General features: G+C 38.4%; 1 protein-coding gene across 1 annotated transcript in view; it reads right to left on the bottom strand.

The window, feature by feature from the left end:
- Ak9 (adenylate kinase 9) overlaps positions 1 to 27,752 on the bottom strand; it is an 82,353-nt gene extending 54,601 nt beyond the window's left edge. The window contains exons 1-12 of the mRNA XM_048354519.1: positions 27,630 to 27,752; positions 22,851 to 22,914; positions 19,282 to 19,334; positions 19,097 to 19,193; positions 14,624 to 14,736; positions 10,213 to 10,398; positions 7,840 to 7,968; positions 7,337 to 7,415; positions 5,438 to 5,532; positions 3,181 to 3,320; positions 2,921 to 3,101; positions 494 to 638 (exon numbers count right to left, since the gene is read on the bottom strand). Coding sequence (XP_048210476.1) covers positions 494 to 638; positions 2,921 to 3,101; positions 3,181 to 3,320; positions 5,438 to 5,532; positions 7,337 to 7,415; positions 7,840 to 7,968; positions 10,213 to 10,398; positions 14,624 to 14,736; positions 19,097 to 19,193; positions 19,282 to 19,334; positions 22,851 to 22,914; positions 27,630 to 27,746 — 1,399 coding nt within the window. The 5' untranslated portion in view covers positions 27,747 to 27,752. The remainder of the gene's footprint in view (positions 1 to 493; positions 639 to 2,920; positions 3,102 to 3,180; positions 3,321 to 5,437; positions 5,533 to 7,336; positions 7,416 to 7,839; positions 7,969 to 10,212; positions 10,399 to 14,623; positions 14,737 to 19,096; positions 19,194 to 19,281; positions 19,335 to 22,850; positions 22,915 to 27,629) is intronic.

Genomic DNA, 27,752 nt, shown 5'->3' with positions numbered 1-27,752 from the left:
TCCATTTTTGGTGTGGGGTCCTGGAGCTTGAATTCAGGGCCTGGGAACTGTTCCTGGGCTTTTTTTTTTTTTTTTTTTTTTTTTGCTCAAGGTGAGTGCTCTTTCACTGAGGCCACAACTCTACTTCCTGCCTTTTGGTAGTTGGAGATAGGAGTCTCACAGACTTTCCTATCCAGGCTGGCTTTGAACCCCAAATCCTCAGATCTCAATCTCCTAAGCAGTTTAGGATTACAGGTATAAGACACCAGGAGCTCACCTTGCCCCCTTTACATACAGGAGTATAATGAAAAACGTTTTGGTTTGACTTAAAAATCAATTAATGCATATTTATTCCCTCAATCATTTTTTACATCTACAAATGTATAAAGTGTCATGGATACCAAGAGATAAGCAAAACAAATCCTTACCCTTAGGTAGCCAGGCTTAATAGTTTATCAAAATTTAACACACACACACACACACACACACACACACACACACACAACTGGTTCACCTTGCTTTTTAGAATGGAGTTGTGCAAGAATCTTTTCTTTCACTATTTTAATAGCTGCTTCAACTGTGTCAGCCATACGTCTTTGTGCTAGTGTTTCACGGGCTTTATCAAAACGTGGTTGAACAGCTTTGATATAGTCAATTACCTGCAAAAATAGTTGAAAAAATCAACATAAGCACAAGGTGCTGAGAATCTTAAAAACATTGCTCACATGTATCTATTTTCCAAAAATACCCATACTACTAGGCATATCGCTGGAGTTATGTACAGAATTAATTGATTTTTGAGTTTGGCTTTAATAGAAATTTAGCTAATTTTTAATGTACTATAGGTATATATGTATAATATATGCATTCATGCACATACCTCTTTTATAAATTATACATGTATACACTAGTGATACATAATCATACATTCTATGTATATATATAAAAGGCACCTATTTAAAGTATATAAATTGAAGGGTTTTTTGTTTACAAATATATAGATACAGCAACACTCAAAATCAGGAAATGGAACTTGTATACTATCCTCCAAATCCTCCTTATGCTCCTTTGCAATTCACCTCCTGCCTCCCCCCACCCCCCTCAGCTTTCATTCCTGGTGCCTACCACTTTCTACTCTCAGTGTAGGTCAGGTTTGCCTTTCCTAGAATTTCTTACAAATGGGATTATACTGTTTGTCATATTTTATCAGGGTTCCCTCCTCCTAGCAGAATGTTTTTGAGACTCATCATTATTATAGGTATCTTTACTGTGGCTGAGCAGTATACCATTACATGAGCACACCACAGTTCTTACATATTCTTCTATTGAAGGACATTTGGGTTATGTCCAGGTTTGAGCTAGTATAAACACATGAGCACTTGTACTAGGGTCTTTTTGTGGACATATATTTTCATTACTCTTAGGCACATATTTAGGAGTGGAATTACCAGGCCAGAGAGCAAATCAGTGTTGTATTTTACTTTATAATTAACCATCAAGCTCTTTCCAAAGTGGGTGGGCTATTCCCCTCCAACCAACTAAGGAGGAGCTTTGAAGTATTTCTACAACCTAACCATTATTTGGTTTATTAATCTTTTTCTTATTGTATTTTAAGTTTAGATTTTTTCCTAATCCCTGATAATTTTGAACTTTTTCAATTTTGGATTTGTGGCTTAATTTTGAAGACTGAGTTGGAATTTTTGTTTTATAATTTTAAGTAGTTGTATAAAGGAATTGCTACTCACCAAAGCAAATTGGAATTGTTTAACATATCCTGGATATAAGTTTTTGTGAGGTAGAAAATAGACTTTATAATGAATTTAGGGGTCTGAGAAATAGATTCCTATATGTCTTTTAAGTAAATTATTATTTTGAGAATCCTAATTTTTTGCCCAACTTGCTTACATTGCTTTATTCTGTGACAATAAACACACCTCCACATCATCATTTTAATAGAGCCAAAAATTACATTAGACAAATATATTACAAATTTAATTAAGTATTGAATTTAGATATATATGTACTTAGCTATACATATTTTAAGACATGTAGGTATAAAGTAGGCTATGATGACTATTATTATTACTAAATATGTAACTATCTTTGATAGGATAGTTTCTATAAAACAGATAGATGGTTGAAGGGATATACATTGACTTGAGGCTAGGTGTACAGGTCTAGACTTTATTTACAATGCTATGCCTAAAGTGTTATATTCTTTTGTTTTTGTTTTTGTTTTTTTTTTTTTTTGGCCAGTCCTGGGGCTTGGACTCAGGGTCTGAGCACTGTCCCTGGCTTCTTTTCGCTCAAGGCTAGCACTCTGCCACTTGAGCCACAGCGCCACTTCTGGCCATTTTCTGTATATGTGGTGCTGGGGAATTGAACCCAGGGCTTCATGTATACAAGGCGAGCACTCTTGCCACTAGGCCATATCCCCAGCCCCTAAAGTGTTATATTCTTACCAGCAACATATGGGGATGTACATTCTCCCAACCTAGCTGCCTATCCCTGTTCAGTGTTAGCAGTAATCTTTTAAATCAAACAATGACTGTGATATGACATTCCTATTTCTTCGTATCTTTCTGTTTATCAGAGAAGGGTGGTGGTACCTTTTTTTTCCCTAGTGTTTAGTGGCCATATGTATATGTTATGTTCTAAGTTGCCTATTTTCTAGTTTTTCTCATTGAGATTTAATTTCTATATGAGTTTACATCCTTATATTTTAAAATATTCCTTTGACACATATGTATATACTGTGACAGGTTTAAGAAAGCTTCCATAAATCCTCTGATGTGCCTTCCATAAGGCGGTGGAACCTAATATTCTATCTCCGGGACACGGAGATGCAAATCTGTTGAAAGAAGGAATCACCCAGTTAACAGTGTAAAGTTAAGAAAATGGAGTGCAAATTAATACGTTTCAATCAAGGACAGATAGTTACCTTTCCTTTGTAATGTTCTGCAACCAGATTGCAAAGTGTTGTCTTCCCTGAGCTTGGAGGTCCTAATATAAACACTTTGCACGGTGGCATTGGCATCGGTGGAAGAAGATAGGGACGTGGGTTCAATAGAAATGCTTTCAATGTTTCCTCTGAGGAGAGGCAGTACATTCTCCCTAGAAAGCTTAAAATAGACCGTCATAATAAACAACTGAAAACATGCACGGGCAAATTTTTAAAATTTAAGCACTGCAAAATCTTACCTTACAGCAAAATCTGCTGATCCTGAAAAAATGTTGCCATCTTTCAAAGTCACAGGACATGTCCGCCCCCATTTGCTTCTGTACCACCTATACCTTGGCGCAATAAGTTTATAAGATGCAAGAGTACGGAACAAGTCTTCCTGTGAGACACGAATACTGCACTTAACAATGTGGTTGAGATGAAACAGTTTATTCCTTACGTGATAGTGCTTTACTGATGACGAAATCATTTCGAATGTAAATTTTGGCACCCTATTCCTGCCATGACTACAGTTTTTGGTACTTGTCCTAGATTTAAGAAGACTAGTTTTTGCTTCTGTATGAAAAACCTTATTTATATTTTAGAGAAATTTGTAGCACATAGCAGAAGAAAAATAAGAGAGAATTTTCAATTACCTGCTTCAAAAAAAATCTTATTGAAAAGCTTTTAAAATGTACAAGATTCTTAGTCACTAGAGTCACTGAGTTTTCAATACTGGTAACCCAGATTGATTTTCCATTTGCGAGTTTTCTTTCTTAAAGTTCCAGGTTGGGGGATGCTGCTCAGTGCTAGAGAACTTGCTTAGCATGAGCATAGCTTTTTTTTTTTTTTTTTTTGGCCAGTCCTGGGGCTTGGACTCAGGGCCGGAGCACTGTCCCTGGCTTCTTTTTGCTCAAGGCTAGCACTCTGCCACTTGAGCCACAGCGCCACTTCTGGCCATTTTCTGTATATGTGGTGCTGGAGAATCGAACCCAGGGCCCCATGTATATGAGGCAGGCACTCTTGCCACTAGGCCATATCCCCAGCCCATGAGCACAGCTTTTGCTCAGTCCTTAGTACTGCCCCCTCCCTGGCTGTTGGGAATCTTTTAGGGAGGAGCTTTTTTTTTTAAATTCTTAAAACTGTGATAAAATATACAAAATACAGGCTTTAGCCTTTTAACCATCTTTAAGTGTTCAATTTGGTGGTATTAAGTGCATTCTATAGATTAAATGATATGGGATCACAAAATAATTTCTCCAAATATTTTATTTGAATGATAATGATGATATAGTCCTTTGTCTTCTATTTTTTTTGTTTTTATTATTATTTTTTTCCAGTCTGAGTGCTTGAACTCAGGTCCCAGGCATAGTCACTGAGTCTTTTTGCTCAAGGCTAGCACTCTACCACTTGAGCCACAGTGCCACTTCTGGCTTTTTCTGTGTATGTGGTGCTGGGGAATCGAACCCAGGGCTTCATGCATGCTAGGCAAGCACGCTACCACTAAGCCACATTCCCAGCCCCTGTCTTCTATTTTTTAATTTAATTTTTATTTTATTGTTATTGTAAAGGAGATGTACAGAGGGGCTGCAGTTATGTAAGTCAGGTAATGAGTGTGTTTCTTTTTGAACATTGTCAATCTTCCCTCTTTTCTTTTCTTTCCTGTCTCTCTCCTTTCCTCTCTCTCTTCCTTCATCTTTTCCTCTCTGCCTCCCTTTCTCCCTTCTTATTCTATTCACATAGATAAAACCCAACTCCTCAGAATAAATCACTCTCTCCAATGACAAGTTCTTATTGCAGTTGGGCACCATGGCTTGTGCCTGTAATCTCTGCTGCTCTGGAGATAGAGATTGGAGGATAGCAGTTCAAGGCCAATCAGAGCAAATGTTCGGGAGACTGCGTCTCAACACACTAACCTGTCACCTAGCTGTGCCAGAGGCTATAGTATAGGTAGGGTTGTGTCTGAAGCTGACAGTGAGCATAACTGCAAGACCCTACCAGAAAGCTAAAAGCAAAAAAGAACGGGGGGAGTGGCTCAAGATGTATAGTACTAACCTCCAAGCTCAAGACCCTGAGTTTACATCCTAGTAACTCTCTTTCTCTCTCTTCCCACCTTGTGGCTCTTTTAGCACTTAGAAGTTAGGATTTGATCACCGCCTTTCATCATTCATGAACCACCAGTGGCAGCAACACAGTTGATTGAATGATTGAAGGGGTACAGAGTGCTTACAGAGTAGAGGGTTTCGATGCTTTTGCTTTCTTTGGTGTTACAATTTTCATGTAAATTTGGGGTTCTTTCCTTTCCATTATTCCTTTGGTTAACTGTTCTGATTTGACTTGTTTGTCTCAAACCATTTTGTGTGTGGTTAGAGTCTAAAAGAATATTGTTCTTGTGTAGTAACTTCTCCCCAGAAGATGCCTTTTATGAGAAAAGTAGCCTGGTTTTCCTTTTAGACCTAAGAATTTACAAACTAATGGTACAATATGTACATTTTCAAATAGAGAAATGTGGCTTACAGTTTCCATGACGTCATTTATTTCTTCTTCTGAACTCTGAAGTTTGGTTAAAACACCTGCTCTTCTTAGGTTCAGGTACTTCAGTCGCTCTATAACTGTCTAAATCAAAAGAACAAATATTTGAATACATGGACATTTGGCTATGTCAAACATTTGTGAAAGTGATGGACTCAGGGCTCAAGTCTGCTCTTCTTCTGAGACTAAGTAGAATCCTGGATCACTTCTCCCTAGCTTCTGTGTTTGGCTGGCCATTGCTGCTGCTTCTTGACTTGTATATGCAGCACTCCAGTGTCTGGCCCTATGTCCAATAGCCATCTTCGGGTCCTATGTCTCAGTCTCTTTGAATGTGTATTGGACGATGACACATCCTAGTTAACTACGATCTCATTTTAACTTGATTATAGGTACAAAGACCGTTGTGACCTCACGTCCCCATTGTGACGTCATGCCTACCATGCCTTCATATTGCCAGTGGGCACCAAGTCACAGTGGCATGAGCTAACAATGGGTCTGTGATATCACAATGGTGATATGAGGGGCCCATAGAACAGAGGTCACAACGGGATGTGAGTTCACCAAGAGGTCACAACGGGTGTGTGATATCAAAATGGTGATATAAGGGCATAATGGTCACAAAGACACCATCAGGTTGTGAGGTGACAATGGGCCTGTGATGTCACAGTGGTGATATGAGGGCACAGTGGTCATTCGGTCACAATGGGGTTGTGAGGTCAGAATGAGGCTATGCGTCACAATAGATCTGTCACGTCACAATGGCATATGAGGGCCTACAGGCCATGAGAACACAATGGGATGTGCTTCGCAATGACAACGATGAAGTCACAAAGGAGCTATGTCAGACTTTATTTTCAAATAAGGTTACATTTGACAGGTGTTGAAGCTAGAACTCTATGGGGTTTCTCTTTTATTTATTTTTTTGTTGATCGTAGGACTTGAACTCTGGGCCTGGGCGCTGTCTGTGAGCTTTTCAGATCAAGGCTAGAGCTCTACCACTTGAGGCACAGTGCCACTTCTGACGCTAGGGCTTTAGTGCATCTTTTGAGAGACTCATTTCAACCCATAGTATTCTCCCCTCTGGTCCCTTTGGGCAAAGGGGAGAAATCCATATGAAGCTGGAGGCAGATGCAGTACTGGAGTTATGCTCCACAAGCCATGAAATGCCCGGATCTACTAAAAGCTAGAGAAGACAGGGCACATGGAGAAGCTTTGGAGGGAGCATTATCATGACATGATATGAGACTACTACATTGCTGACATTTTAAGCTACCTAGTTGTAGTTCTGTATTAGAATTGCCTTAGGAAACATACAGACACTGTATGGGGATATCTGGAAAAAATAAGGTAGCACAAAGAATATGAGATGAGAGATGGTAAGACAGGCAAAATATAGATGATGTGTGGCAGTCTGTGGTAGACTATCATTATTAGTATCATTATTATTACTGTCATTATTGTTGGTGTATGGTTTGAACTCAGGGCCTGGGCACTGTCCCTGAGCTCTTTTGCTCAAGTCGGTGCTCTACCACTTTGAGCCATAGAGCCACTTGCAGTTTTCTGGTGGTTAATTGGAGATAGGAATTTCACAGTCTGGGTTGGCTTTGAGATCTGAGATCCTCAGATCTCAGCCTCCTGAATAGCTAGGATTATAGTCATGAGCCACCGGCACCTGGCTTCATAACATAATTCTAAATTGCAATGTAATTTTGATATAAATGTGAATACAAGCAAATACAAAATTGAATTTTAATGTGTCAAGACAACATTTTCAAAAATGTATAGCACTGAAATGTCAATATATTTTTATGTTTTAATATAAATGCAATGCTGTCTAAAGTTCTGCATTTTCCAACTGTAAGATATTCTCATTGGGCATTGTACTCACTGTGAAGAGCTCCTCTGGTGGCCTATTTCCATCTAGCTCAATGAGATACTGAGGACTGTGTGCAGCCATTATGTCCTATAGGTAAACAACACAATTACAATCTGAGATCACTGGGAAAACCGAACACACAAATCAGAATCTGATTACATCGGGAAGAGATTCTTAAAGTTAACTTGATGGCAAGATAGTCTTTTAACATAAAATTTCCACCTGCATCCATTACACGAGCTTCCCTAGTAACTTAAAAAATGCAGTTCCGGTGTCACCTTTTTTTTTTTTTTTTTTGCAACGGAATTCCTTTGTAATAAGAAAAGCATATGGCTGTGGAAAAGAACCTTTGGGGTAGAAACCTTTTTGTAACAGTTTTCTACCAAGTTTAAGAGAGAATCCAACAGGCAGTAAACAGAGATGAAGACACGTGAAAATGATTTAGCTATATTTAAGCTACAAACAGCCCCATTCCACTTCTTCTTTTAAAAGAAAGTTATCCTGTTCTTACTTCTAAAGTGCGAAGAACTGTTTCCTTATAAAGTTTGATGACTTCTTTGACATTTTCCAAATAATCCTCAGGCCTCTGAACTAGATGGTGAAGAAGTTCAGCTACCATCTGCATTTCAGCAAGAAATGCCTAAATGGGGGGAAAACACCATCATTAGGTCAATGACTCCCCACCCACCTTACATGCCACATTCCTCCCTCCTTGTGTCTAGAAGACATTTTATGGTAAGATGCAAAGGGAAGAAGCTCAGAGACTAAAAATTTAAGACAGATTGAACTACGAATTTTTATTAGACAAAACAAAGTTTTAAATTGATATAAATACTTACTATTGATTTGCTCTCCAACAAGTAAGGCAGGGTGGAGAAAAAATGATTTTTTTAAAAAAAAAGACAAAGTAGAAATGTTGGAGTTTCTTTGAATACCTGAACTTACAGTTCACTCTTTCATTCCTTATTCATTGGTAAATGTTCTAGTCCCTACCATGTCCCAGTACTGTTGTAGGAGTCTGAGACACAACATGAACACAAAGCTCATAGAGCTTATATCGTCATTGGCAATATAGCATCAACAAGCAGACAATCATGCAATGTATGTATTAGGTGGTGGTAAGTACGAGGAAGAGAAATAATGGTGCGAGTAATGGGAGAAGATTCTATTTTTATATCAAGAGATCATAAAAGGGTTTTCTGAATGAGCGATATTTGAATGTAACCGGAAAGAAGGAAAGAAACAGAAGGAAGGGGAAAACAGTCTAAGGATTTGGAAACAGTATGCGTTAAGTGCATAAGGGAAGGCTAGCTAGAAGGGTGATGTGGCTGAGTTTATAGCGCTGTAAACCATGTAAGAGTGTTTGGTTAATGAAGGGTATCTATACTGCCTGCCTGCCTGCCTGCCTGCCTGTCTGTCTATCCATCCTCTCATCTGTCTGTCCATCCACCTGTCTGTCTGTTGGTCATGGGGCTGGAACTTGACCTGGGCCCTGTCCCTGAGTTTTTTTGTTCAAGGCTAGCACTCTACCACTTGAGCCACAACTTCTCTTCCAGATTTTTTGATGATTAATTGGAGATAAGAGTCACAGACTTTCCTGACCCAGGTGGCTTTGAACCTTAATCCTCAGATCTCAGCCTCATGAGTAGCTAGGATTATAGGTGTGAGCCACCAGCACCTGGTTTATGATAACATTTTTAAATGAACAAATATATTAAAGATTTATGTAACCCATTAGCAAGGAAGCAAAGTATGACAAAAAACTATTAATACTCACTAAGATAAAATGACAAAATGGCAAAATCCTATAGAAATGGCCTTGGGGGTGCTGGTGGCGCACGATTGTAATCCTAGCTTCTCAGGAGGCTGAGATGTGAGGATTTGAGGTTCAAAGCCAGGGGTCAAAGTCAGCTTGGGCAGGAAAGTCTGTGCGTTTTTTTTTTAAATCTCCAGTTAACCATCTAAACACCAGAAATGGAGCTGTTGCTCAAAATGGTAAAGAGCTAGCCTTGAGCAAAAACCTCAGGGACAGAGCCCAGGCCCTGAGTTCAAGCCCCGTGATTGCTTAACAAAATGCCCTTGATTGCTGCTTCATGTCCTCTTCAGCTATAAAAGAGTGTCCTTGAGAGTTATCTTTATTACAAATAATTGGCAATATATTCATTTATAAAATAACATTTCACTTCAGAGAGTCTAGGTCTTAACAGAAATGATCAATCATAGGCATATTTCCCCAGAGCAGAGATTGTCTAATTAGGGTCCATCCAAGTAAGCCATCATATTTCTTATTATAGAATGTCCCTCTTTATGACTTCTTTTTTCTTTTATGTCCTATTGCATTGTGTCCACTAGATTTATGCGATGATCATTCTAATAACATGTATATGTGAAATTAGGTCATGGATTGTTTCGTGTTCTACCTTTGTCAGAGTTTGACCTCAGAGCTGTACTTGCTGTATGAAATAAATTATGCCTAGGCTACTTTGCTCCCATATTCCACCACCCCCCCTTTTTGAGACAGTATCTTGATTATATAGGTGTGTCACCACACCTGGCTTTACACTTTCATCACTTACTGCTCATACTACTTTTCTATCTTAGATAGTGCGCACAAACATTTTGGGTGGCAAATAACTATTGCCATGAAAAGAAGCAGATGTATATTCAAAATACAGTGGAGAGTCTATGCTAACAGAAGCTTGACCTAGACTTCCTAAAAAGAGAAGGTATTGTTTTTCCTCACATAAAATTATGACTCAGTTAAAGTTTTAAAGAAAATGTGATTCTTTTTCCTTTAGCATCTGCTCTTATTCATATTACCATTTAATTTATGTACAGTAGATTTGGAAAGAGTAGTCTTTCGTTTGACCTGTTGAGATATTACCTCTTCTTCTTCTTGCTCTTCTTCTTCTTCTTCCTCTTCAGCTTTTCCTTCCTTTTGGGCCTCTTTCTTCTTTTTCCTATGGCTTTCAATGATTTCAGGATCCCACTGCTCTCTACTGTATATATCGCCTGTAATATTGTGCTGTCTTTGCCCAGAAGTTCTTTGGCATATATCATAGTCAGGGCACTAATGAACAACATTATTAAATCATTCACATTTTGAATATGCACATATTATGCAATAGATAAATCCAAATTTCCTTTAAATTTGAGCACACACAATGTTATGACTGGCATTTTGATTACATTTTAAAAAACACTAAAGAAGGAATGTGCTCTGCCAACGTGTTTGTCTCAAGTTTACATGAGAAAATAGAAATTGTAAGTCGAGGAAAGAACTCATTCTGTTGGTAGAATGGGCAGAGTAGAAAATAGAACAGAAAATCAGTTTAGCTGGCAACGTTTCCACAAAGGATTCTATCATTTAAAAAGCCAAGAATGAATGAAAATAGGGAATATCCGTAGTTTCAACAAAATACTAATATCGTCAATTTGCAAATGTTTACTCTTATGTATTGCTTTCTTGGCAAAGTACTTCAGAAGATGTCTGTCAGGAATAACACCTGAAAAACATCTAGTCTAATATAACCTTTAATTTTCAGAAATGAGAAATTGAGTCCATACAGTAAGCAAAGACAAAACCAAAGTCTACAAATAAATTTCTTGTTTCAAAGTGTGTCCTTATGCCCGATTTCATTCAATTCACAAATGAATCATTTAAAAGTAAGAAATCCAGTGTCGTGACTAAGCCAGTTAGGAGACCATAATACCATCTGGGAGCATTCTGCTCTATGCCTGCACTCTCTGGGCACTATTCTAATTAATGATAATGCTCTTGGGGCATAAATGCTGTTTTGTAGGATTAAATATACTGCATGATATTCTATGGCAGTGTTTCTCCAACATGTACATTACTCATCAGGACAGCTTGTTAGAAATTTCTGTTTTCCTTTGTAGTTTATTAAGATTGGATAGCTTAGCTACTTAAAAAGCATCCTGCACTGAACACTGATAGCTCACACTTGTAATCCCAGTTACTCAGGAGGCTGAGAGCTAAGGATCAAGATGAGAAGCCAGCACAGGCAGAAAATCCTATGAGACTTCTACTTCTATTTAAAAATCAAAGGTCCAGATTGGTGCTGTGGCTCAAGTGGTAGAGTGCTAGCCTTAAAAAGCTGAGAGCACCTAGACCTTGAGTTTATGTCCTAGGATTGGCACACACACACACACACACACACACACACACACACACGTGCGCACATAGCCTGAGTGTGGTAGCACAAACCTATAATCTTGGCATTGAAGAGGCTGAGACAAGAACACCCTAAGTTTAAAGTCAGCTTGGCTAAATAGTGAGATCCAGTCTCAAAAACAGAAATAAATCCTTCTCAAATCCAAAATCCAAAAACAAAACTAAATAAACAAATGAAACAAATACTCTCAGTGATTCTGATGGCAACTGAATTTGAGAAGCAAGCAATGGTAGAATTTTCCTTGCTCGTTTTCTGATTCTTCATGCCATCTCTATGTGGATATGGGGTATGATTTCTTAAGGCAAAACTTTTGTTTGGGCTTCTTAATTTTTCATCAAAAGATTCATTTAGGTAATTAAAATCTATCCGTTTACAACATAGGATCCTATTTTCATTTGTAAGTTTTGACAAATGAAGAGGCCAAAGGCTACGCCATAACAGAGGTCCTCAAACTTTAGCAGCATCAAAGTCACCCTAGAGGACCTTGGAAAACGGACTGTGGTGTGCTATTTTCCCAGTTTCTAGTTCTTAATTCTGGGGAGAATCTGAGAATTTGCATTCCTCACAAGTTCCTTGGTACTACTGCTATTGACTTTGAGAATGATTGTTCTAGTAGATGGCTGGGCCATATTGGTTTTTTTTTTTTTTTTCTTGTAGCATGGACCAGTTTAGAATGTTATAAAAAAAAAACAAAACACAATTTGACATCTGTAATCCTAGCTACTTAGGAGGCTGAGAACTGAGTATTGTGGTTCAAAGCCAGCCAGATCAGGAAAATCCCAGTGAAACTCTTAGCTTCAATTAACCATTCAAAAACCAGAAGTGGCCATATGGCTCAAGCTCTAGTCTTGAACACAAAAAGACCCAGGGAAAGTCTCCAGGCCCTGAGTTCAAGCCCCACAACTGACAAAAAATATTTTATTTAGTCCAAATTATATGTTTGCTTAGAAAAATTAGGAACTGCAGGTTAGCAAGCAGAAGAAAAAGCAAGCAATCCTCCACACTTTGTTACAAGTTACTGCGGAAGGGAGAAACCATGCTTGACTTTTTCATGGCTAAATTCCCAGATCTGACACAAGGTAGGTGAGCACAGAATGCTTGTTGAATGACTGTAGAGTGTGTGTGTGCGCACACACACACACACACAGTGACATTTTTAATTTGCAGAAATGGGATTCTACTGTCCCAGCTGCACTGCAATCTATTTCCCCCAACTCTTTCCTAATATATTCTGAAACTTCTTTCCAGTTCAATAACTATACATTTATAACAGAAAGGTAATGGATACTGTCAGATTGAAAATAGAATTCAGGGAGGGTCTGTGAACTCAAATGGGAAAAAAATTATATTCTCATTTTCACTAACCTCTAACTGAAATGTCTCATTTCCTTCCGTGTGAATATCAGTATCCAGCTGCACTCGCATTTGTAGTGAGTACACTCCTTGGAGCACTATGTATACTCATTGCCCCTTTGAAATTACACTGGATCTTACCTCTGTTGCAAGATCTTATTTGTGAGTGTTAATAAAGAACTATACCTATACTATGTCAGGAAAAAAACCTGTATTTTTTGCTTCAGAAAAATATACATACACCTGAAATTTTGTATATAATTTCAGGAGGCTTAAGTATGTTCAAGGTGTTACAGAGCTCATGCTAAGAAATTCTGCTCTGGAAATTCCAGGCTTTTCCTGCAAATAAAGCCAAACCACTAGAGAAGTGTGTATTTCACTGGGTTGTGTCTTGTTTAGCTGCTCTAATTACATTGGAACTCTGTGAACACAGCAAAGAGCATGGGATTCTCACAAGCCCATTTAAAACATGAATGAGTGAACGACTTTCATTCGCTACATTAGGCAGATTCATATTCCTCTCATTTTTAATGAGACCTTTGTTTTTCCAGAAGAATGGCTTGTCTTTGCACTGAAAATGTTTCATAAAACAGGTCACATTATAAGAAATTTGGATCCAAATTTAATAAGCGTTTGGGGCTTTGGGTCTATGATCTGTATACTGGCTTTCCACCAGCTTTTTGTTTCTTATTTATTGACTCTATATTTCCTTGACTTAGACTTTGTATTTGGTATCAGTTGATTGAGATGATCTTCTCTTTCCATTACATGTACATTCTTTTATGTGTGAAATCCTCAGGTTTGCTCAGGATTTGGATCGGTTCCTGGTTATGGGCAGTGGCTGGATTATCACATGCTCAGCACTACAAGGTCACCTCTCCCTCACAACTGACCGTAACATTCTAATGGGTTGTCAACATCTGAGCTGAGAATTGTCTAATTGATTTTGAGCTTTCATAAACCTTCGGGGAGAACAAGGTAGGTTCTGAATACCAAAATCTTGTCGTTCTTTTTCACACAAACAAGTAAACATTTGCTCACTGAATTCCTACCACAAACCCAGCAACTATTTTCATCTTTGTAAAGAGGAAAGAGAGGTAAATGAGATCAAACACATTCTAATAGATAATAAAAGACGCAGCCTCAGCTCAATCAATGTACTATAGCTTTCTTTAACATTTATGCCCCAGAGTAAGTTTCCTTTCATTTTATTTAACTGGTAAATGTATGAGTCACTAGGTACCATGCAGTCTAGTAGATGACACTCATACGAGTTAAGTCATGGTTTCTATCTTTAAGTAACAAAGTTTAGGAGGAAAACAGACAATATTAGATTGTGATGTGAGTAATAGGAGAGGAGAGAATAACTCGAATGATCTTCAGAGAAGTAGCATTTAGCTCTTCTGTGGTAAGGTGGGAAGGGAGAGAAGAGAGAAATGGGAAGGAGGTTTCTATAAAAAGTTCGCTTGAGAGGATATCTGCACTGACTTTCAAACAATAGCTATAATAAAGCTCAGTGAAATGAGTAAGGAAGTACTTCATGTAGACAGAATTGCAGGTGTAAACGAAATATGAAAAATGAAATAGGAATATTTCATCTGAAATATGAAAAAATATAGCAGTCTCTGTGATTGATGCATAAATTACTGTTTCCATTACTATTTAAAAAATTGACAATAGTCCTCGAATTTAGGTACTATAAAAAAGAAATATTTTACACACTAGAAAAATAACTAATATCCTTACCTTAATATTGATTATGATGTCAGGTTTCATTTTTAAATTTTTAAGTAATTCTACTTGCTGCAAAGTAGTTATGGGATCCTGGGTAAGTGATGGGATTTCTGTGATAACATAGCCTGTAGAGCAAATTATAGTTTCTATAATTGATAACACTACTGGTATCTGAAAACTAGATTTATTTTATTATTACTTTATGAACTACCATCTAGTTATTAATATTGATGAAGACAGTTGTCACATGAAATAAAACTATGAGCAATGTTTTGCAGATAATAAACAATTTCAGTGGGGTGAGAAGAGACATCTTTAGAATGTCCATATTTGGTTTATTTTAGACAGATGAGGTGCTCAGGAAGAGAATCTCATGTAATTCTTTTAACCCATAAGATAAAGATAGGTATAATATAAAAGTTACATGACATATAATTTTCTTTTTTTTTTTTTTTTTCAGTCCTGGGCCTTGGACTCAGGGCCTGAGCACTGTACTGTCCCTGGCTTCTTTTTGCTCAAGGCTAGCACTCTGCCACTTGAGCCACAGTGCCCCTTCTGGCCGTTTTCTATATATGTGGTGCTGGGGAATTGAACCCAGGGCTTCATGCATGCTGGACAAGCACTTTACCACTAAGCCACATTCCCAGCCCCACCCATATGATTTTTTTTTGCCTCAGCACATTTAATGGATTGTATTCCCAACTAGAAACCAAAATCTTCCTATTCAAATTCATCCTCATATTAATTTTCTCAATATATTCCTTTAATTTGGACACTTTCTTTCTATGGGAATTAAAGACCTTCAACCTATTTTTCTGCTATTTTTATAGAACATTTATTTTCTTGGAAAGACAATTGACAGACTATGTTCGGCTATGTTGGCTGTTTGAGAAAACGCTCATTGGAAAAAACGTGACAGTAAGCTTGTCACTTTAAAGACAACAACTGGTAGTACTTTCCACCAATTTTACAATTTAAGTGACAATTTGAATTTCGCAAAATTTGTATCCGCTGCCATAAGCAATCTTCAATAAACAGCTCACCAATCCCTGAGATGTGTGAGGATGGAAGATAAGGAAGTCACTCCATTACTGCACCACATCATTTTTGAGGCCATTATCACAACCTTTTGAGGCCATTATCAAAACCTCTCCCATGAAGATAGAGGACCCACGGGCCCCAGACTGCTCCTTGCTGGGAAGCTCTGTGTCTACTAGCCTAGGCAGCGTAGGTACTTTGTAGATCATGGACCATCTTGTCATCACCTCAATCAACAGAAAATTGAAAGACTGTCCAAATTCTTGCTCAGTGAATATGAACTGGTCCAGACCACACTCTAACTTTGACCCTATTTCTTGGCCCAATAAAAAAGGAGGAGGCATTCATTATTTCCCTAAAACTGAAAGTAGATGATTATTGCTTTCAGATTAAAGTGATAAGAAAGCCAGATCCATCAGGTAGCTTTGTGCATAGCTAGACCTGCTACCAATCAGACTTCAAGCCAATATGACATGGGCATACTGGTAACTAATGACCTGTAAGACCATCCACAGCGGGGTGCAAGTGGGGTTCAGCCTGCGGCTGTCCATTGTACACTGTAGAAAACGAGTGTTTCCAGAATTCAGAGGAAAAAACTGAGCAGGTGGTCTGGATGCCAATGCACTGGCTCTGCCTTCTTTATTAGGTAAGCATACGGTTCCCAGAAATTGATTTTGCTTAAAGGCTAAAATAGCACAATGGATTGTAAGTGAAAAGGTAGTAAGACTGTGTAGAACCTTCTTAGTGACAGTCTCAAAGAATAAATGGGCTTTGGTACAGCAAAAAATTAAGATGGACTTCGGTAACACTGCTCTGTGCTCCTAGAAACACATATTTCTGTCTAAGGATTTCATCGATTTTCAGTCTCACTTCATCCCAGACTCAATACCCCAGTTTCACAAACCTTTAACTTCCAGTTTCACATCAACCAGGCAACTTGCTAAGACCAAATATCAACGATATTCTGGGAATTTGAGAATAGACTTTCAAACTGTGTTTAGCAGGGTGATAGGGTAAAACAAAACAAAACTGAAAACCTTCCATTGGAATTGCTATGGGATGTGTAGAGGAGACTAGGAAGAAAGGACTCCAAGCTCTGTCTCCACTTCAACCTTTAATGAGACAGTTGTGCATCCTATAAGATGGGCATACAAGTAATTGGTGAAAATGTGACTCCTCAGACTTAAGAAATCATTTCTACCATTTTGTGGGGCCAACTCCCAGGGCAGATACCAGTGTACAGGAATATATTAAATTATATCAGGAGATGCCATTAGTCAAACTCAGAATGTAAGAAACTGCAAACAGCTAACCAGTTTCTTTAACAAGGAAAAACATCAGAGGAGAGAAATAAAGAAAACAAGAGTTGGCTGTAGAGTCTCACACGGATCTGCTGACATGTTTACGCAGCAGAGAGCTCAGGCAGCAAAGGGTATGGTGGTGCGTGGCCTCATGGTTGCTGGTAAGGAGCAGGTCCTGTCACCTGAGAATCATGGCAAAAACGCTCTAAATCCATGGCCAGTACAGCGCTCATTCTCTGCAAGCTACCACCCTGCTCTCTGTGTTTGATGACAGATGGGGTGAGACCTCTGCACCCAGGTCCAGAGAATCACATGATTTCCCTGCCTCTTTCCTCCCACATGGTGGTGATCCTCTGAGCACCAAGTCTGGCAAGCAGACGGTCTGATTTATATAACTGTAACCCTTCTAATTTTTAAAAAAGGAATCCTACACACCAAAGGAAAAAAAATAAATGTAACCATGATAACAGAGGAAAGAAAAAATTTCACGAGAGGAATAAATCAGCAAAGGGAAGAATCCAATAATACAAAAGCAACAAAGTGACAGAAGTCACTACATATGTTTTAGTAATAATCAGAATTTTAATGTTCTCAACTTTCCCAATCAAAGACACAGATTGACAGATCGACTTAAAAAACAAGACCTAACCATTTGTTGACTACAAGAAAGGCACCTCACTGGCAAAGGGAACACATAAGAAAGTAAGAAGACTGAAAAGGATTTTGCAAAGCAAATGGGCTCCTGAAGCAAGGAGGAGTAGCTATACTTATATGCAACAGATAAAAATGAGGCAGGAGAGATAAATAGGTTCATTTCTAACATATTGATAACGGGGGCAATTCATCAAGAGGAGATGACAATTGTAAACATATACAAATTGGTGTGCCCACTTTCATAAAACAAATACTAAAAAAGCATGGGTAGACTCCAATGGAGTAATAGTAACTTTACTATCTATCTCATCAATAGATTATTCAGATAAAAATAACACACTGCTTCAGAATTAAATGACACTACCAATCAAATGGACTTCACAAACGTCTGCAGAGTATCCTATCCCCAAACTGCAGAATACATGTTCTTTTCAATTGGCTATGGAACTTTCTTTAAAATAGATAGTATTTTAGGACATAAAGCAAGTCTCAAAAAGTACAAGAAAACAAATAGCTTCTATTATCAATCAGACCGAAAGAGAATAAATGTAGACATCAACAGCAAGACAGACTACAGAAAATATTCAAGCACATGGAGACTGAACAATATATTTTTGAATGACCAATGGGCCATAGAAGTAGTAAAAGAAAAGATTACAAAATTCCATGAGTCAGGTGGATTTTTTCTCTCGCAGGATCATCTTTATTCTTCTTCCCTTCTTTTTTTTTTTTTTTTGGCCAGTCCTGGGCCTTGAACTCAGGGCCTGAGTACTGTCCCTGGCTTCTTCCCGCTCAAGGCCAGCACTCTGCCACTTGAGCCACAGCGCCGCTTCTGGCCGTTTTTTCTGTATATGTGGTGCTGGGAAATCGAACCTAGGGCCTCGTGTATCCGAGGCAGGCACTCTTGCCACTAGGCTATATCCCCAACCCCTTCTTCCCTTCTTTTGAAAATGTCTTAGGAGTGCTCCTTTCTTTTAGTCATGGTTCAGTAATCTTTGTATGGCAAAATTATATAACCACAGCTCTTTCTCAGCATCTATGTGAGTAGAGGAAGACTTTCCTAGTTTCGAGTCAGAAAGCAAACTGAATGAGTAGGCTGAAGTCTGTCATATTGGAGCCAGATGCAAGCTGGGATGCAAATGCCACCTTAGAACCGAGGATTCATGCAGAGAAACGGGCACATTGACAGGAACTAGTGTTAACACTCAGGGTGAATGCAGAAGCTGGCAACTGATGCTGCAAGCCATACAAGATGGACACAACACCTTTCAATGCTTTCATCCGATAACACAATGCTAAATAAGACTGATCACATAAATTTACATTTTCCTTTTAAACAAAGGTGGACTCTGGAAGATAAAAAACAACCAACCAACCAACCAACCAATCAACGAAGCTGCTGAACTAACTATGAGACAGATTTCGGTTGGAAGGCACAGGAGGAGGTATCTTGGGAACTGTTTTGCAGTAGGTATCTCTATCATGAACATACCAAAATGCGAGACTTCTGTGGAGTTGAGTTTCTCTAGGATTAGCTTCATGACAATATCATCTGGAATACTGTAACCGCTGACCAGCATGGATTGTAACTAAGAAGAAGCACAGACATTGTACGTTACTGCATAATAGACCCGGGATAGAGAGCTTTTGTTTCATAATTGTAGTAGATTTGCTTACCATAATTCCTGATTCCGTTTCACGACTAATGTGTTCTTCTAAAATTGGCAAAGCTAAAATGTGAATTAAAAATATGAACATAAACCAGATTGGGATTGGAAAATAAAGACTATGTTGAGTGTTTTATAATTAAAAGCAAAGGTAAACATTTGTATATTACTTATTTTTTGTATATTAGTATCATTTAAGCCTAAACAAAGTAGGTACTGCATAGAAAGCTTGTCTCTCATTCCACTAGCTGAAGACGCTGGGTAGAGTAACCTCCCTATAAACAGCCCTGTTGCTTAAAAGCATGTGCTCTGTGCCATCTAGGAGAGAACATAGGGATGAATTGAGGTGTGTGTGACAGTGATTCGTAAATTACAAAACGTTCTGTGGAATATATACTCATTATTAGTGCAGATCCTTTTGTAACCAGTTATGTCTAGAACCCATTATGCTAGCAGTACACAAATACACATTAAAGTGAGCAGGGTGCCAGTGGCTCATGCCTGTAATCCTAGGTACTCAGGAGGCTGAGCTCTGAGTAATCAGGTTCTAAGCCAGCCTGGGCAGAAAAGTCCCCATGAGAGTCTTATCTTCAACTAACCACTTTAAAAAAAAAATGGAAGTGGCACTGTGCCTTCAAGTGGTAGAGTGCTAGCCATGAGCAAAAGAGCTCAGAGACAGAGCCCAGGACCTGAGTTCAAGCCCCAAGACTGACAAAAAAAAATTAAAATGGATAAGCAGAGATTCAGAAGAGGAGTCCTGAGGCAGAAATGCCAATGAGTTGTTTCCTTTTGGAGGAAATGTGCCATCCTTTGGTGGAAACCATTTGGGGTAGGAATGAAAGGGCTTGCTGTAGGAAGCACTCAGGAGCAGAATTATACCACTAGCTGTTAATAATCTGTGGAATGGTTTGTATTCTGAAAGATTTCTTAGAGATAAAGTTTTTATCTAAAAAGAGAAAACATGTCGAGTTCTCTGTGCATGTGTTGAGTGTTACTAAATTACTATTGGAAAATTTTGTTCTAGATTTCGGTTTTACTAATGGAATATCAAATGCTCATTTCACGACCTACTTGCCAACAATAATGGTAGCAATTTTAAAGATTCATTTGATAGAAAAATATTGATTACTATTATTTTTGGCAGTAGTGTAGTTTGGACTCAGTTCCTCACTCTAACACTTGGACCATACCTCAAGACTTTCTTTGTTTGAAGGGGCTGGGGACATGGCCTAGTGGCAAGAGTGCTTGCCTTGTATACATGAGGCCCCGGGTTCGATTCCCCAGCACCACATATACAGAAAACGGCTAGAAGTGGCGAAGCCAGGGACAGTACTCAGGCCCTGAGTCCGAGGCCCAGGACTGGCCAAAAACAAAACAAAACAAAAAACCCCACTAAGTTATTAAAAAAAAAAAAGATACTACATTTAAACTCCAGTGCTGCCCCCCAAAAGAAATGAAGTACTTGTGATGCTATTTTTTTTTTTTTTTTTTTTGGCCAGTCCTGGGCCTTGGACTCAGGGCCTGAGCACTGTCCCTGGCTTCTTCCCGCTCAAGGCTAGCACTCTGCCACTTGAGCCACAGCGCCGCTTCTGGCCGTTTTCTGCATATGTGGTGCTGGGGAATCGAACCTAGGGCCTCGTGTATCCGAGGCAGGCACTCTTGCCACTAGGCTATATCCCCAGCCCTTGTGATGCTATTTTTAACACCATTGCTGGGCATGGGTGGCTCATGCCAGTAATGCTAGCTACTTGGGAGGATGAGGATTGTGGTTCAAAGCCAGCCCAGACATGAAATTCCTGAGACTCTTATGTCCAATTAACCACCAGAAAACCAGAAGTGGAGTTGTGACTCAGTGTGGTACAGTGATAGTCTTGCCTGAAAGAACTCACAGAGAGCACCCAAGCCATGAGTTCAAGCCTCACAGCAAATAACAATAACAAAAACATCACTATTAGGGAGGGCCGAAGGCAGGGGAAAACTGAGGGAGGAGGTAAGATAAGAAGAGTAGGATAAGAAATGTACCACTGCCTTAGGTATGAAACTGTAACCTCTCTGTACATGACTTTAACAATAAAGAAATAAACAATTTTTTAAAAACAAACAAACAAACAAAAGGCTTTCTTTGAATGATTTTTCAGGTAAGGTCTTGCGTTTTTGCCTAGGGCTGGACTCAGATGATGGTCCTGCTACCTACTAGGAGGGGACAGAGGTGTGAGCCACTGGGCTAGACCTTGGATTTTGTAATATTAATTAACATTCATCTGAAGGTCAGTGAGTTCACATTCTTTCTTGTATCATTGTATAATTTTTATTTCTACTTTTATGAATTTTCTTCACTCTTTATATTCTATTAGTACATAACTTTACTGATTAAAATTACTGAATATATGTAATACACATATGCATATATACATATGCATGCATGTATATATAACGTGTTGCCTTATATATTGCAAAGAAAGAAATTTACAAATAAAAGGTCCCATTTATTACTGAAGATTATTAAATTTTGGAAAATGTTCCCAGGAAGAGCAACTAAATTTCCTTCTCATCTTTGATAGGACACTCAACACACACACACACACACACACACACACACACACACACACACACACATCATAGTTCTAAATTACAAAATTAGAGAATTGGACACAGTAATTATGGAGTCAGGGATGTTAAATAAACATTCCTAAATTCTGTGAGCAAAAGTAGGACTAAAAGTTGAGCAAAACAGCCAGGTGCTGGTGGCTCACGCCTGTAATCCTACTTTTTGTTTTAATCTTTATTGAAAAGGTGATGAGCAGGGGGGTTACAGTTACATAAGTAAGGTAATGATCTAATTTGTTTTTAAACAAAGTTACCTCATCCTTCATTTTCTCCTGCTTACAAGCTTATCTACTTAGGAGGCTGAGATCTGAGGACTGTGATTGAAAGTCAGCCAGAGCAGAAAAAGTTCTCATGAGACTCTTAACTTCAATTAACTGCTCAAAAACCAAAAGTGTTTGTTTCCTGGTCAGGGAACCACAAAACAAAACAAAACAAAACAAAAACCCCAAAAGTGGTACTGTCGCTCAAGTGGTAGAGCACAAACCTTGAGCACAGAGAGGCTCAGAGACAACACCTATGACCTGAGTTCAAGCCCTGTAATGGACCCCCCCCCCCCACAAATAAAAAGAGCAAAACATGATTGCACTGATGCTTTTACTTGTTTATTTATTTATTTTTTGCCAGTCCTGGGGCTTGGACTCAGGGCCTGAGTACTGTCCCTGATTTCTTTTTACTCAAAGCTAGCACTCTTCCACTTGAGCCACAGCACCACTTCTGGGTTTTTCTATATATGTGGTGCTGTGGAATCGAACTCTACTACTAGGCCATATTCCTGGACCTGCACTGATACTTTTAGAAGGCTAATATTCCCAGGGTTGATAGAGAGCTCTGATAAAGCAAATATGACAAAGTGTTAATTCTAGGTGATGAGTTCTTGGGCAGATGGATATTCATTGCACAATTATATCCATTTTTATGCATATTTGAAGGTTTTCATAATAAAAGGTTGGGAAGAAAAGATGAAATATTTACCTTCAACACGAACACATTTCCATGTCTGTGATAAGTGATGAGCTAAGGTTGTCTTGCCCACTCCCTTAAAAAGAGAAATGCGATGTAAAATCCCATAGAACAGTAATTTCCTATGAAGCACACATCCCATCTGTTGGTGGTTATTGTTATATGACTGTTTTCCTACAAAAATGAAAGTAAACCCTGTATACATGTTACTTTATTCTCTCTAGTTCTTGCCTATGTCAAATCTCCTGAAGTAATCTAAATAAAAAATCTTAAATTGATAAAATCAGGAATGTTATACCTCAAATCATGAAGCTATACCATAATGATATTTCATTCCTTTGATTGCCAATTTAAAGTCTGGTTATAAATAATTGAAAATATATTGATATTTATCATTTCCTTTCTTTCTTAAAGGAAAATGAGTGTTTTGCAAGACTTGTATTTAGTAATTTTCAGGAGCAAATAAACCTTTCTTAATAATACCTTTGTTAAGCACATTTGAAAGGTAAAATGCCACTTAAATGAAGTAATATTTGCATCTAGTTGCTGCCAAAGTTGACTTCTTATATAGTATTATGAGATTAGTGCTGGTGGCTCACACCTGTAATCAATCCTAACAACTCAGGAGGCTGAAATCTGGAGGATTGTAGTTCAAAGCCAACACTGGCAGAAAATGTTCTGTAGACTCCATCTCCAACATAACCAGCTTTTTAAAAAGCCATGGCACAAGTGTGACTAAAGTGATAGAGCACCAAGCAAGCAAGGAAACTGAGCAAGCAGAAGACCCTGTCACTGCCAACAACAACAAAGACAAAACAGTATATTGTTTATAGAAACATGGTGAAAATTGTTGGAAACATTTCCTACTATGAGTCTCAGGCTTCCTATAATATTAAGGATAGGATCCACCTCTTGACTCCTAACTCTTCTGGAGAAGTTTTTGAAATAACCAGCTCAGTCCTGTAATAATAACAATTAGTGGTTGAAAATGGCTTGTATCTTGAGTTTCTTCTTAGCACTGTCTAGAAAAGTAACCATTCTCTTAACTGTTGATTTCTCCCTTTGTAGAAAGATAATACAATTGGTCCTATAGTGTACAGTAGTTTAAGACTGAGGAGTACCTCTCAGTGTCTTCAGATAGTAAGAGAACCAGCTCATCTTAATAGTGTCATATCTTTGAAAATCCAGATAGACTCACGGCAAATTTCTAAGAAAGTCTTAGATGGAACTTAAGTCTGAAGTAACTTTAGATTTCAAACTGTTGGTATCATTGTGCAATATTCTGATATGTTAAACTTCCCATGTAAAAGCAAATATAAGAGTGCCCATCTTAAGGAATATATTATTTATGCTGTGCAAGGCACATGCAGCAAAGTATACATTGATTCTTCTATGTTGTTTTTTTTTTCTTTTTGAGCTGTAGATTTGTTTTTATTTCTGTACATTTTAGGTGTGGGGGATATTTTCCTTCTGGAAATCTTAATTCTTATGCCTAAAAGACAAGTCAGACAATGCAATTAATGTTGGGAAATATTTTCAGCACTTATTAACTCTGCATAGAAGTGTATTGTCATGAACATATTCCTCACCACTCTATTCTGTACAGATCAGAGTTTAAAGCCATCCTTACCAGCTATACAAATGTAGTCAATCACTACAATTCTCTTAAGACTTGATGTACTCTTCCAGATGAGGAAGTTATAGAAGTCACCTAGAAGGCTACTGGAGGTAATGAAAAGATTATAGACAGAGCCTTGTACTTAGAAGACATTCAATAAGTGTTTTTATTAGGATTATTGTTTGGCAGAATATAGGCACATTACAGTCAAATGAAGAAATTAGAAAATGACTTATCTGTATATCAAGACTTGTAGTATGGGGCTGGGGATATGGCCTAGTGGTGAGAGAGCTTGCCTCGTATACATGAGGCCCTGGGTTTGATTTTCCAGCACCACATATACAGAAAACGGCCAGAAGTGGCGCTGTGGCTCAAGTGGCAGAGTGCTAGCCTTGAGCAAAAATAGGGACAGTGCTCAGGCCCTAGTCCAAGGCCCAGGACTGGCCAAAAAAAAAAAAAAAAAAAAAAACAAAAAAAACAACCAAAAACCTGGAACTTTTGGGCTGGGGATATGGCCTAGTGGCAAGAGTGCTTGCCTCGTATACATGAGGCCCTGGGTTCAATTCCCCAGCACCACACATACAGAAAACGGCCAGAAGTGGCGCTGTGGCTCAAGTGGCAGAGTGCTAGTCTTGAGCAAAAAGAAGCCCAGGGACAGTGCTCAGGCCCTGAGTCCAAGCCCCAGGACTGGCCAAAAAAAAAAAAAAAAAAAAAAGACTTGTAGTACATACTTGTGCCATGTTTAATCATGTTGTCCAAATTTAATCTTCCTGTCTTCTGTTTAGTATGATAAAAGTTAATTGTTAGGGAGGAATGTGCTTTGACAAACATGATTAAATAATAAATGATAAACAAAAATCTCAATTCTAACTTTTGGGGGGGGGTGGGGTGGGGTGGAGGAGGTGGAGGAGGGATTAGTAGTGAGGCTTGAACTCGGGGCTTGGGTGCTATCCCTGAGCTGAACTTAAGGCTAGTGCTCTACTACTTTGAGCCACAGCACCTTTTCTGGTGGGTAAATGGGAGATGAGTCTCATGGACTTCTTTTTTTTTTTTTTTTTTGCCAGTCCTGGGGCTTGGACTCAGGGCCTGAGCACTGTCCCTGGCTTCTTTTTGCTCAAGGCTAGCACTCTGCCACTTGAGCCACAGGGCCACTTCTGGCCATTTTCTGTATATGTGGTGCTGGGGAATTGAACCCAGGGCCTCATGTATATGAGGCAAGCACTCTTGCCACTAGGCCATATCCCCAGACCCTCAATTCTAACTTTTAAACAACACTTGGCCAAAGAATTTAGGAATGAAATATTTGTTGAATATAGAATGATAAATCATGTTATATTGGCTCTGAAGAGCACTGTTTGCTTTTATATATGAAGTACTAAGATGTAGTAGCTTAACATATGAACTCTGAGCACTACATCAAATATTTTTTCAGAGTCTTAAAGAGAAAAAAATGTAGCGAGACTACCAGGAATCTTTGTATAGTTTATAATCCGAGTCTGTTTCCTTATGGTTGGGAAGGAACAAATGGCAGAACTATTCAACTTGGTCCTGAATGACTCCTGAGCAAGTTAGAAACAAAACCCAAAACCAAAAAAAACCACCAGGAGAGTCCAGTGAAATAGTATAATTTAAATCTTCGGTGTCTGGCTTTGCACATGGAGTTACTGTCTCAGTAGCGCAGAAAGTGAATGTGGAGCCATTTTCAGTGGTGAGGAAGGATCTCCCTTTCTTTTCTATTATGGTTCATATCATTAGCAGTATTGGACAGATAGGAAATAAATGATCAGGAATACAGCTATCTAAGGCTCTTACTAATTTTAAAAGTTTGCACAAGGTCCCTTATTCAACTATGACTTCCTGCTTCTGGTTTCATAAGCCCTGCACAAACTGTTAGCGTTTCTAAACAAATGGACCGTGCTGGGCCCTGGTGGCTTCTGCCTGTAATTGTAGCTATGGAGGAGGCTTGGATCTATCTGAGAATTGAGCATCAAAGCCAGCTCAAGATGGAAATTCCTGGAGACTGTAATATCCATGAACCAGAAAAAAAAATCCAGAAGTGTAGGTGTGCCCCAAGTGGTATAGTTCCAGCCTTGTGAAGGAAGAGTGTGAGGCTCTGAGTTCAAGCCCAGTACTGGCATAAAAACTAACAAAGAAATAAAACAGATCTCCATTGACCCAACCAGTTAAAAGCCCAGTGGACTATTCCCTAATTTATCAGGACAAAGATGCCATCTTTAGGGAAAAATGCCTGAGTTCTGACTTTTTGGTGTGTCTGCCATGGGTTTGAACTCAGGGCTTTGGTGCTTTCCTGAGCTCTTTTGCTCAAGGTTAGCACTCCACCACTTTGAGCCACAGCTCCACTTTTCGTTTTCTGGCGGTTAATTGGAGATAAGAGTCTCATCGACTTTCCTGCCTGAGATGGCTTTGAACCACGATCTAGATCTCAACCTCTTGAGTAGGTAGGGTTACAGGCAGGAGCCACCAACACCTGGCCCTGAATTCCAACTTTTAATGTAATGAAATTCACTTATAAAGGTTCCATGTCATGTTCCTATTTGAGAGAAATATCTATTTTTTAATTCCTGATTTAAGACATGCTACTCACAAAGATAAGTCTTACTAGAACTTGTTTAACAAATTGAACTTGTATTTTAATTTCTATTGAAATACCATTTCTTAAATAGCTTAGATTCTAAGTAAGCTTCATGTCATTTCAATAATTTCTACAAATCCAGTGTTTATGGAAAATATGTCTACTGTTGTGAGTTTGCTATCTGGAAAGCACACAGCTTAAGTTTCTGTACTACTTCCAACACTAATCTAATTGATTTTAGAAGGAAAATTCTGCCATTAGTTTCATAGCCTGCAGGAAGAAGTCTCTTGAATGAATTTTCTTATTCTTCAACATCCTTACCTTAATAAATTCAGTGTCATTAATTAAAGTGCCTTGTGATTATTAAAAAATATATAAATAGAATCAAGATTCCCTTCTAACTGGAGTATTAAAAAAGTTATAAATTTACACGAATATTATATTAGGTTTCAAATGAAAATCTATTGGATTCTCAACAAATTAACATACTAGGTGGCTTCCATTCTTCTATGGTAACATAAAAATTGTGATATTAAAAATAAAAATTATAATAAATAATAAGTTAGAAGAGATAACTTACTGGTTTCCCAAATATAATAAAGCAAACAGGTTTTGACAATAAAAAATTCCTTTCAGTTTCATCTTCATCAAATATATCTGCAAAAGGAATTTCTTCAGTACTCTCTTGAGAAGTCATGATACA

Source organism: Perognathus longimembris, chromosome 9, assembly GCF_023159225.1.
Source record: "Perognathus longimembris pacificus isolate PPM17 chromosome 9, ASM2315922v1, whole genome shotgun sequence".
In the NCBI taxonomy this organism is placed as follows: Eukaryota; Metazoa; Chordata; class Mammalia; order Rodentia; family Heteromyidae; genus Perognathus; species Perognathus longimembris.
This window is presented reverse-complemented; position numbering and strand designations above follow the sequence as displayed.